This window comes from Pieris brassicae, chromosome 6, assembly GCF_905147105.1.
Source record: "Pieris brassicae chromosome 6, ilPieBrab1.1, whole genome shotgun sequence".
NCBI classification, from domain to species: domain Eukaryota; kingdom Metazoa; phylum Arthropoda; class Insecta; order Lepidoptera; family Pieridae; genus Pieris; species Pieris brassicae.
The window spans coordinates 11,630,160-11,643,669 of record NC_059670.1 but is presented as its reverse complement, the minus strand read 5'-3'; the positions used below and the strand labels follow the sequence as shown (position 1 = coordinate 11,643,669).

Genomic DNA, 13,510 nt, shown 5'->3' with positions numbered 1-13,510 from the left:
TGCTTAAATCCTTTTTGACTACTACCTTTGTCACCGAATATTTGTGCATAATTTCCAATTGAATTTCTTATTTTTTTAATACTCGTTATTACTATTATCGTTATATTGTATAAGTTAAACAATCAAGGAATTCAAAACTGCCTTTCTGACTGATTCTTAAAAGCTTAAATTTATTAAACTTACGGTAAACTAAAAGATACAGTTTTTGGCAATTATTTGTCACAAAACAATTAACATTTAATTTAAGTATTTTTGCCTATTATATGACTTTATTCTCGAGAGAATTCGTATACATTGTGTTTATTTAATATTTGATTTAGATATACATATATTTTATATAATGAAATAAAGCACAATATGTTTTTATTTTATAATGTTCTTCTTTTACACATATAGGAGACTTCTGAAGAGTTTACTAACACCTGTCAGCATTAGATCATCTTTGAATTATATGAAGATGGTTTTGTTTAATGTGAAGAAAAATACACATTAATGATTAAAAATAAAAATTAATTATTTTGTTCATGATGGTTGCTGATGAAAATGACATAAATTGAACGTAAATGACGTTTTCTGATAATAATTTCAACTTAGTAAATCAGATTAAACGATGTTAAGAAGGCAACCATTGGTTAAAATAAATTAACCGCGTCGTAGATTAATCTACGGTTAATCGGTCCATATTAAGTATTCCCTCAGTTTTCGTAAATGTCGCCATTATGTGACGATTCGCGCATTCGATTCAATTAACGTGTATGTCAACCGCGAACGGAATAACTAATTAGAACCTCCTACAAACCTGCTTCAGAAATGTAATTATTAAATTATTCGTAACATTCTATCGCTTTCTCCACCAAAAGTGTATGAAAGCATTTCGTGAAATGGTTTATTAGCGTGGGATTTGTGCGTGAACGATTATTTTTTGGTTACACTTCACTCTTCAGTGCAATCCGACAAGAGCATTGGCTGAAAAAACCGGAACCGTAAAATCGGTTTTATACGATCGCAAAATCAACTCGGCGCTTATCGTAATGACTTACCAAACGGGTCGGACAAGGGCCGACATCACTAAACAAAGCGAATCACTAACATAACGCACAGTTAAAGTTGTTAACTAGCACTAATCACAGCACTACGCGAGTTCCTAAAAGCGTGAAAGTTTGTCCGCGGTGCGTGAGCCGCGGCCGGAGCGATGGTCGGGAGACAGGTGGCGGTCGCAGCGCGATTCGCGGACTATGCGGAGGCCGAGTGCGGACGCCGGAGGCCGGAGGAGGGAGGCATGCGCGCGCACGCCTCGCCCATCGGCCCCGCCCCACACACCCGCAACCTATTTATTTCTAGTTACGTAAAATTTACGCGCAATACAATATATGTACCTGCATCTAGCCTAATGTTTTATACATAAATGTCGCAATCCCACGTCATTTATTTAGCTCGGCACCAGCACTAACTCTGCGTAAAGTAGAAGTCGTCGATTAATCTCAACTGGCGGATCGGCATTAAAAAGCTCTCGAGCCGTTCGCACGGTGTAATGAAGGGCCTACGTTTTTATTAAAAGCCAATCACAGTTTTTTCTCGTCACTTCGACGGCCCTCGGCAGTTGAAGTGAGAACTGAAAAAAGTCGCCTCCGGTCAATGGCGCTCCATCAAATTTGGCAGACGAGTTTTTTCGACCGCAGTTACGCTATCAGTGTCACTTAGATAAATTGAATGAGCGGCATCGGAGGGCGCGTCGCTGATTCTCGATCGTTTTAACGCGTTCCGTTATCGCCTGGTTACATTTTTATTACGAAAAAACAAATGCGTCTAACGGGAGGGCCCCGATGAGACAAGTTTTATTGCTTTAAGTATTAACTTATACATCGTCGAATGCGTTTATGGTTGGTAATGTAAAAAGCGATTATTGGACTCGACGGGAGTGACGTCACGATCAGCTGTTTCATCTCTAGCGCAACAGACAATGCGATTAAGATCTACGCAGGACAACTTTCGCGCGCCGAGCGGCAGTTAGTTGTTATGAAAGAGAGAAATTTGTAAATTGTTGGCGCCCGAGTTCACGAACTCCGTCGAACTGGAGTTTGTTTTAAGAGTTCAACCTTGAAACAAGAAAAGTAGTCCTGTAAAACAAAGTTTTGCGGCCGCCGTCGCCGGCGCAAGCGGTTCAAGGATTGTGCCCGAACTGTCTGTCTGTACAACTTTACCGATTAAAAGCTCAAAAGCTTCCAAAGTCATTTTAAAAGTTTATCTACACGCGGCGCGCGAGGCGGGAGGGTGTGGACGGTTCGTTATCAGCCTCTGCAATACTTTGTCGAACCTAGTTTAACTTATTTACGGATCGGCCGCGGTCGTCGACCGTGCTTCCCGAATTAAACTGTCAAAGTTGCGAAGTAGCGATGGGCTCCTCCCGAAGACACGTGTTCGGCGGGAATAGTTGCCGACGCGACGTACACACCGAGTTCCTAGACCCTTCGCTACTTTGTTTTACAGCTGTTCCACTTAGCGAACTATGCCTAGAGTTGGGCGCGAGTTCTTGCATGTATATCGGCACACAACCGGATCCGAATAGTTTCATAAACATAACCCAACTTAGTTTTGGACAACTTTTCAAAGTCAATGCATACTAACTTTCGATGTCTGGATATTACGATTGGATCAGTTTGCGGTGACTTTAGTGCATTCGTTTGTCGGGAACTTTGTTTTATTGGATCGAAACTTCGGAACAAGGTTAAGTATCTTAATTCACTTTGTTCGCTTTAGGCTAACTAACTTTTAAGATTCTTGACCGTGTAAGAGTTTAATCATAAAAATGTTCGAAACTTCGGAATAAGTAAGAGAAACTTTCACTGTATTATAAGACAGTACCAAAAATTCCAGATTTTAGAACTCCCTAGATAAGGTGGAATGCGGGATGCACACATTCACACTGCAAGTTCATGTGTGAACACCTTTTTTTAAAAGAACTTCTTAAACAGTTTTATTTCAAGAATAATACGTAGTGTACGAAATTCGCCGCGCATCACCGCTATGTGGAACCTGCCCTCTAAAGTTTTTCGAACAAATCGACTTAGGGTTTGTGAAGAAAAGAGCGTATCAATTATTAAAAGGCCGCCAACACACTTGCGAGCTTTCTGGCAATTTGAATGTTTCCTTCCTATTACATAAAAAATGATAATAGTAAACGTATTTTTTTTAAACTATGGCTTTATTTTTAGACCTAATTGGAGAATATTATTCTCTGATACATATGAGTTGTATTTTTACATAAAAATTCAATACAATTTTAAAATACCGCAGTTATACTCCCCGCTAAGTTTCGGCTCTCAAAATTACCGATATAGTTTCGGCTGTCAGTAGTGAAGCGTCAGTTGTTTTTCAGCAGTCAGTGGTTTTAGGTTTAACAAATTTTTCCTTAAGATCTAATCTATCTTCCCTAGTTAAGATATATAGACATTACCGCGGCTTCCGCATGTTCGTATCATCTAAGACAAATAGTGACACTAAAGAATCCTCTCTCGCCATGCAAAAAGATTACCAACGAAGCAGTCATCAAAAACATAAGTGTATATTTATTGTAGCATAAGATATATACTATAATAAGAGTATATTACGGTATATGCTAATAAAAGTATTTATCTATAAATTAAGGTTAGTAATTGGAGCTAGCAAGGTAAGATAAATCACAATAGGTTCCGCCGTACGGCTCACTGCAACGAGGACTGCAGACTTACCGCATAGTCCTTGAGTTATTTCATGATTAGCTTCGTGATTCCAATGCAGCATAATTACTAATTAAAGCTAAACAGTACCTACACACAGTACAGATGTTCTGCATTTGGATAAAATAGTGTTTGTAAAAGTTTCGTAATTTACCTGAATCATCAATTAGGTAATTCGATAAATAATGTAACGATTTTGTGTTGAGATTTATTAAAGATAGAGGAACTAATAGATCAAGGACTATCTTGATAAATTTTTGATACACAATTATTTATACTTTTATCAGCATCATTTATAGCTTTTTAATTTAAATAATTTATTTTATATGCTTTACAATATTTTTTAGTTAGCTTCGGGCTATCGAAAGTTAAGCACGAATCTCTTTCGTAATCAGTGTAATTACCAAAATCTCTTTCGAGAAGTCACGATTTAGCAGTCAAGAGTAGAGATAGCGAGCCTTCCAGCTAAACACTTTCCACCGTAACGTGACCTCCCCCGTTACCCTTTATGTTTGTGTAAGAAGATGTTAGTGGCATACGAGACAGGCCTTTTAGAGGTCATTATAATTTTGCCGCGATTTATATGTTATCTTCGTTTGGCAATAAGTCAAGCAATAATTACCGCTAGTCGGGATCACGCTCCCTCGCACATATTTATGTATGATAAATATATACCATGTGCTCATTTAATATTTGCAGCTTATTCTAAATATAATTGGTCTGAACTCTGTGTTTCTGTCCTTTCTGTGCATTATTTGATGTTGTACTTCTTAACTACAATATTAATATTGTATCTCTTACGTGGACGACGTTGAGGTGGCAGGTCGGAAAAGTTTGTGTATCACCACAGGCTCTTCTTTATTCTGAAACAAAAAAATTCGTTTAAAAAAAACGGTTTTACCTAAAGCGTTTTTCAAGCTGTTCAGTTAATATTCCGAATAATTTTCTACAATTTACATGATATTTTATCAAACATTTCATCAAAAACCATTTATTGTGACTGAAATAGAGCTAAGCATTATGTATGAAATTAGGGTGTTACGTGTTTTCGAAGCAAATGTGATTTTAATTGACACGAATTTTAAATGGATACGGTCAGCAAGTTATCTAAATATTTCATAAATTGAATACATTGTATTATGTCATATAGAAGATTCCTTTTATCTATAATTCAAATGATAACTGATTAACTTCAATTTATAAAAGTTGTATTAATGTTGTTCTCTGTTTCATATGGCAATGTCTCTTCGTTGTGGGGTGAATTAACACACGGCACAGCATATGGATGGTTATGGTTCCGCCATGAGCTCACTTCGGTGGTACGAAGCATGCACGCTCTGTCTCGTGTCATTTTGAAAATGCTATGTCAAGGCTTGGAATGCGATGTTTTGTGAGCAAGTAATGCTTCAGAAGGAGTCTGCAGAATGAGAGAGAGCGCAGGAGAAGAATCATTTAAAGGTATGGAAAGGGGAGGCGAGAAGGACAAGACACCTTGGTTAAATATAAAAAAATAGGGCACTTTTGTTATCCCTACCGCCCTAAACATAGTACTGTGAGATTGTGACAATGTTTAGATTTAAAAGGGTATTCCCTAAATTTGATTTTAATATTAAGCATATAATTCCTATTTGCTTACAACCAAGCAAGTAATTGATACGGTGCTCTTAGCACTGGCCTAAACCCTGTAATTATTTTCCAATTTATCGGCTTTGGCTCTAAATAACGGATTATTAAAACGCAGCTTTACCTTTAAGTTGTATAACATGAATCCTGTTGATAATAATTTATTTGTAATTACTATTTGTTTAGTATTTGGTTTGAAATCAAAAGATTTTCTTTATGGTATATATTTTTAGAGAAGGTATATGTTGATTTGTTTTGAGTCGTATTAATATATATTAATTTACCACAGCAGTCAGAAAAAGCTATTCTTGAATGTAGTCGACTCAAGTCAAACCTAATCAACAACGAGTACGCATCACAATTATAATTCTTGCGTGTGTTTAGTCTGTGGCAAAAGCTCGGTCTCCATACAATTCGTTCGTACGTAGCTCCCCCTTGCCGCAGAGATTATGGTGGGTGCCATCAAATATGCATAAAAGCCGTAAAATGCCACACTTAACCGCTCGCGACGCCTCCGTTGTCACCTGCCTGCCGCAAAGCGACTCCAGACAGATTCTCAGACGTTCTAATTAAAAATTGCCACCGTCTTATAGTGCATGTGTTATTAGAATTTACATTATTAAAGGGAACACTACGAGGTACTCAGATTTTTTACGAATGCCTTAATGAATTATAAATATTGAACTACAGTCAAGAATTATAGACATGGTGCTCTGTGTCTTTTATTTACCTTACTAAAATAAAACCCTCCAAACTTTAAACTTTAACAAGATATTGCCAAAATGCGTACATATATAATTTAAAATTGCTTTTTGTATAGTTGCCTAATGGCATATCACTGCTACGAGAATAGTACGCGTGTACTTCATATAGCGAAAATAACGATATTAGCTATTGATGCCCAAGATTACTAGATTACTATTCTATTTAGCAGTGTTGGCCTAGTGGCTTCTGCGTGCGACTCCCATTCCTGAGGCTGTAGGTTCGATCCCCGGCTGTGTACCAATGGACTTTCACCCCATGCGCGCATTTAACATTCGCTCGAACGGCGAAGAAAAATATCTTAAGAAAACCGGCTGGCCTTAGACCCAACACGACGGCGAGTGTCAGACACAGGGGCTGATTACCTACTTGCCTATAAGACAAATGATGACGAAACAGATCTAGATATTTGAGGCCCAGACCTAAAAAGTTTTTAGCACCACTGCTTTACTTATGTTAATATTAATTTATTTTATAAATTAGTATGTTGGAAACATGTCTGGAAAATAAAACAGTAATAGTGTATAGAAACTTAAAATGTTATGTTTAAATTACACGCATTAAAGGCACCGTCGAGAAGCACTATTATATATTTCAAAACGACGCAAAATCTACAATCCCATTATAACAATCATCTTCCCGTTCATTACTCTAGCGCTAAGATAGTAAATTTAAATTAACAGCCCTTGTTGTTCAACTCTATACATACACCAAATGAATGTTCATTTCGTACGTGAAAATCACAATGTCACCAGTATTACTCATACGTAATTAATCTTCTTCAAATGTGAACAAAGTATTACAAAAACAACGTAAAGTGAATACAACCGTGTTATGTTATTGCATTGTCAATGATACTTTTAGCACTACTGTTTTTACATGCAATATTCTTGTAGTAGTTTTTTCTAATGTTATGAGAATACATATATCTGCAGTATAAATGGGGTACCTTTTTTTCATTACATATGATTCATTTATATCATATATTTAATAAACACTCGTAAACTATCTAGTATCTACTTTTGATATAAGTAAACACTGTCATAAAAATGAAGGCCTCAGAAATTAAAGCTCACTGTCTCGCCCCAACAAAATGAGCTGAAGTGAAAAGGCTCTGAGATTAGCATTCAAAACTTGTTCTTCAATTACTGTTCTTAAAAGCTGTCTGCAATATTCCTATCCTAAGATTTTAGTGTGACATTTAGGTTTCTATCTTTTATTTATGGGCCTCGTTTGCAAACATATTTATAATGTTCAAACATATATTTTTGGTAATTGTAACGATGTCGTAGCATGAGCTGGTTTACTTCATCATTTATGACAGGAAGTAAAGAGCATTGTATTGCAGTTTCATATATTAATTTGTACAATTGAAACAATTTTAAAAGAATCAAATCAAATAAATGAACTTGCATTATATAAAGTCGGTTAAACAAAGACGAAGCCATCTTCGCAAGTGAAGCGTAAGTTACTAGTCAAATTTACATAATGATTTCGCACTAACAAAAAACCCCTGAAACAATGTTGGCCCAGGGAAAGCCTGTATAAATTGATACTCGATCGTCGCTCATATAAAACACTCTGCCGAGATCGTCCCATGAATAATAAAGAACTGCCATGTCGCTCTTGCGTTAAGGTACAGACATTTGCCTTTTCATAGTAGTCATGTAGTATCTCCTCTCCACAAGGAGTTCCTTTTACATTATTTTCCTCGTTAATATGGTTTGATGATATTTAGTATAAGTACTTTTAATTTCAGTGTAGATTATTGCATACATTAAAATTTTAAGTCTTTATAATAAGGGAAATAAAACAACTGAATAAAACGATCTAACCGTTTAAAACTAAAACATGTAGGTTCTTTAAAATGGGCAGATATATTGTGTTCTCATTCACCTAAACATCTCCCCTTGCCATAAAACGTGTAGAAATATCCATAAAGATCACTGACATTACTCGTATGTAGATATAAATTTATTGCATTTGAAGTATCTTGTAAAACCACCGTAAATATCTCCACAATTCATTGAACGCTTTTATAGGTTTATAAATTAGATTGTGTCGTGATGTCGGTAGGAATTGGTCAATACTGTTGTTGAAAAGTGTACCTCCACATTAGAACTTCATGCAAGACCAAGTTGTGTCAAGTTAAAGTTAAAAGTTAAGCGTTCAAAAAGCCTATTGTATATTGTGGCTGCACATCTCATACACCTAAATAGGTGTATACTTAAATAAGTTATAAATAACAGCACAGCATTGTATAATCTAACCCAGTTGTTCAAATATAAAATTATTTTAGTGACGATGAAATTTACGATCGGGTCGTGTATGTGTAACATTACACACATATTGCATTAACGTTCCCACAATTAACATCTACGTTAATTTCGTAGTCAAATGTGGAGTAAATCGCGGTACGTTAAATTGGCATGAAAGCCTCGCATAATAAATAACATGGAATTAAATCAGTCTGTCGACTAATGTCGTATAAGCGATCGACAATTAACCCGATAGAGAGTAGTGTCAGTCGCAAATATTTACTGAATTATGGAGAAGGTAATAAAAAAATGGATTTAACCAATTTTGTCACTAAGACTATTGTTAAGTTGACGTATGAGATTTGTGTATATTTCCATAAATTGTTGATGCGAAAACAGTTTTTGGGATATCAATGATGTTTACAGTGCGAATTTGTACTTTCGTTGAAAACAATAAGCGTTACCCTAAGTTTTAATATTAATCTAAGGTTCAAAATTATAATTTTTACTCATACTCACGACAAAACGATGAAAAATATTTTTTTATAATCATGTTCAAAAGTATAATTTGCCTCAAGCATCCGTCAGATTACTGGGAAATCGTTGTTGCTCTCGGGTTTATTTGTGGTTGGGGTGTTTACCTGTGGCATCTGTTCAGACAATTAGCTATTTAAGCTATTTAGGCGAATTACGCTCACAGGTGCGACGACATGCTCACGCTTGCCTGCATCTCATTCACGCATCTTCACTCATTCGGCTGATGTGTGAAACGAATTGATTAACCACCTCTGGTGACGTTTAATTGATAAACTAGTATTTAAATAAACCGAAATTATACAAATACGTACGTACGTACGTAAGCGAATGGAGATTGAAAGCCATGAACAGAGATATTTGGAAAAGGCCATCAACTGTGCTGAAGGAAGCCAGGTTATTAGAATAACAAGAGAAAAATGTATGTAACAAATCTAAGCTGGATCAAATCTATCTTAGATCTAGATCAGATCTAATTAAAGATTAGAATTTAATCGGGCCTTTATTATTATTATAAGTAAGATATCTATCAACTATAACTGTATATTACAGATATACAGAAATAGTAATCGGAGACATGAATTCTGCAATCCGAAGCAAACTACAATATAATATATTACTTTGAAAAGTCAAATGTACGTTAAACGGACAGTGTGGGCATCGCAGGAGACGTCAGGATGCTGAGGGAAGCGAGCACAATGCTAGGTGTCTAGGTGTCTCGACGTAGTGGTCATAGAATAAATACAATCAGATAAAGTTCTTGGTTTTGTAAAGTCCAATTGAATAGTAGTAATTTGAATCCTCTTAAAAGTCGAATAAACTATTGATTAATTAATATATATTATTTATTAAATATTAAGACCCCCTCAAATAACATAATCGTGAAATAAAACTGTTGTTCGAAATACATAATTTCAGTTTAATAATTTTTGATGAGGGTGATCCCAAATATTTTTTCTCGGCCGACCGTCACATTTATTAGTTGAGTCATTGTTGAGCTGAACTCGGGTTACGTTAGACACATTTTTATTTTGATATTTACTTTTTGTCAATTATAATTGATCATAGTTACGTCCACTATTTAGAATTTTATAGTGAGTGTTTAGTGCGTTTTTGAGAACTATCGTGAGGCACGGTATTAGCATTATCAGTCCAACCTCTCTTTATTCCCAAACTAATAGAATTTCTCCAAATCCTTACGGCTGATAATACGGTGTGTCTTTCTTCCAGGTAGGAAGATATTGTAACGAGGTATGTACTCAGGACTTATTATTCTAGTATAAGATTGTGTATCGACGGCCACCGAACCGTCCTTTGTGGTACAACTGTACAAATGAATTGTTCTCAATACAACCTCTTTAGCGATTATAAAGTATTTTAAACGATTCGGTCGAGAATTTGAAACATCTGTAGTTGATTAGTCTATATTTATAGAGGTGTCTGATTCAACACCGAGTGCATCGGCCTTCAAAAGGCAGCATAAAGATATTGAGCGTGCATTGTCGTGGGCTGCATTGTGTAACCATCAGCCAAGATAACACCGTCTCTCCACCGGCTTTGTCTACCTAATTGTTGTATTAACAAACGACTACACTAGCCGGCGGGCTAAACGCCGTAATAACGTGTCTTCAGACAATCGTCCAATACTGCCAATACACCGGGAAATTAGAGCAATTTCATAACAAAGCGGGTTGTTCGCTTATAGAAGTGGGGTTGGGCAAAAATGTGAAATTGGAGCTGCAATGAATCGAGTAGCGCTAATGATGTTCATTTCCAAATTGGCTGTTCGACGTTTATTCGTTTTAAAATGCTTAGTCTTGACGCTGCTGAGCGATCACCCCGCCGGTCTGGGCATCAATCATTTTTAGAGGGTTTCGTTTATCCAAGTTTTCTTCCTGCCTCCGTCCTCAGCCTCCAACTTTTACATCGAGTGATCTCCGCTAAACCAACAGGGCGCGTTTCGTAGCCGCGTTTTGTATTATTTTTTGTGAATAAATAATATTATTTCTCAAGGGAAAAGGGGATTGGATTTCGTTAAATATGGTTTAGTAATTGAATTGAAATCTCTCAATGTCGACGTTCAATTAAGCTTTAGATTTTATGCTTGATGAAGGTATTTTCCTTTGTTTTTGGAAAATTAATATTGTGATCTTAATTTTATTTACATAGATTAAATTATGATTTAACTTAATTCAGACATAATTACTAAGTTTTTAACTGATATGACTTTATAATTAATTTTGCTTTATAGTTAAAATTAAAAAAAAAATGAATTTAAGCAATGTTGCATTATCCATAACGTCGCTACTTTTCTGTTATTTTATTTATAACATCATACCACATGTTCAATAATTTTAAGTGAACATAAGCTAATTTACGGGGTAGTACATAATCAACGTGCAGTCGCTACAGCATATCCATAACAGAGATTGTCAAGGGTGATTAATGCTAATGTCGGACGCAAGATTTTTAACTTAGTTAAGATTAAAATGGTTTTAGCTATAATCGCGAGGCGCTTCGGGCGTCGTTCGTCATCCCCCGGTAAATTACAATGACACATCCGCCGGGAGGTTTTTAAGCCAATTCAACTTGCCAACACCTTAGGCTACTTTAAGACAGTAATCTATACTTTATATCCGGGCCGACCTACTTGTCAGTCAATTTCCCAACCTAAAGAATACAGAGTTCTTTGTCAAGCCGAAGATAGATGCCGAAGCATGAAAAACTAATTGCTAATAATTTAAGCAAGTTTATATAATTGTGTAAAATCAATAGTCGTTTAGACGAGTCGATAGCGGGAGTGCGCCGACTGGATTAAATTAGCATTTGTATTTTCAATTGCGTTTTGTGAACTTCCGGAATAAACAATATCGATTTGAGGGTTCCGTTTTGAAACAATTTGTGGAAAAATCCCACATTGATAGACGTAGTATGAGCAATGAGGGTGATTTTTATATTTTCGAGGGAGATCGCGGTGATCTTTGTTTTATGAGAACGATTAAGAAAAGCATATTTGAAGTGTGTACTCGGGTTTTATTTGCGTCCCGAGAGGGAAGGTGCGCTTCATTGATCTGTAATCGTTTTTAAGCATTTTATTGCTGCCGTACGTATTGAAGGGCTGTAAGTATGTCGGGGATTTGAGTTGATTTGTTTCGGTATTAAATTTACTTATTAGCATGTGGAAATCACGAATCTCATTGGGACCAGAACATAATGGTCTACGAACCAATAGTTTTTTTTCAGTTCGATTGATTGAGAAATGAACTTTGATGTTTCGCGCACTTATATTTAATATATAGAATGAAATAAAGATACTCTTGGTGTGAAAAGATTTGTATTCTCACTTAATTTTAGAGCGTAAAGAGTTCGGCGTGATGGCTCCGTTCACCGAGTGGTTTGAATACTAACCAGCACCAGGAAGGGTTGTCTTAATTGTGCAGTATTCGACCGCGTACAAACCCGATTCAAAAGCTCACGTGCGATTGTGTTCTTCCACCCAGCGGTTAGTGGGAAACCGGTGTTATTTGTAGTTCTGTTTGATTTTACAATTGTGATAGGAAAATCGAAATTTCCCGTTTTTCATTAACCATGTGTTTACCATATCTGATCAAATCTATTGAATAAAGTAATGTTTTCTGTAAATTATTGTTTAAGATTTAAAATATGATGATATATTTTTAATTACCTATAAGTTTATTTAATTAGTTCTCCTCGAGTTTACAATGCAAGAAATATTGTGAAATCTTCGACAGTTCTATTGAAAACAAAAATGAATATGTTGTTAAATTGTCTCGAATCCATTTACTCGCAATGGCGTGCCTACAGCCATCTGACTGGAACATTTTATAGTCAAAAAATTAATTGCAAGTGGCGTGGCCGTGATTTAGACGACCGAAATGTGGTCGTTAGTGCGAATTGAACGAAGGGGTTGTTCTCTCAACCCCATATAATTAAACTTTACTCGTCGTGATATTTTTGATAATGGCTATCATGTTTTACATTGGAACGATCGTATTTTCGCTGTTCGCTGCCTGTAGTTTGGCGCTATTTAGGAGAAAAGTTTCAGCGTTATTACGTGATGATATTATTCGTTGCTTCTAAGAAAGTCTCACGGTCCTTGTACAAGAGAAAATAGTATATTATTTGGTATGGTTTGAGGTCTAGATGTGACATACTTGCTTATAGCTGTATAGATACACCTATATTCATAAGCATAATAATTAAGATTATGAAATCCATAACAAAAAGCATAAAGAATTTCGTTGATATTTCAACCATCACAATTCATAAATTAACGCGACAAAGCTTTGTTTCGCTGGAGTATAACGTGAAATAAAGGCATATTAATTATTCAGAGCCATACTCAACGCAATCAGAATAAGTGCTGATGTTTCTGTCAGCTTCCACCATTGCGGTATACACGATTAGAATTCTTAAGCCTCGCCGAAGGCTTGATTAGAGGAAATTAAAATCATTACACTCCGCGCCGCAGCCGTGCCACAATGCCTCTCGTGATGCAAAAATAAGGGAAAGGCACATAAAGAAACCGGTCGCCGGAATCGGAAGCGGCACCATCTTGGAGCCGCCGGGCGGGAAAACAATGGATTCGTTAATTAA

The 13,510-nt window shown here is 36.2% G+C and overlaps 1 protein-coding gene across 1 annotated transcript in view; it reads right to left on the bottom strand.

The window, feature by feature from the left end:
- The window catches only part of LOC123711397 (myelin transcription factor 1-like protein), a 149,530-nt gene that overhangs the window by 15,496 nt on the left and 120,524 nt on the right, over positions 1–13,510 (bottom strand). Inside the window, exon 5 of the mRNA XM_045663968.1 lies at positions 4,518–4,579. Within this exon, the coding sequence (XP_045519924.1) occupies positions 4,518–4,579 (62 nt within the window). The remainder of the gene's footprint in view (positions 1–4,517; positions 4,580–13,510) is intronic.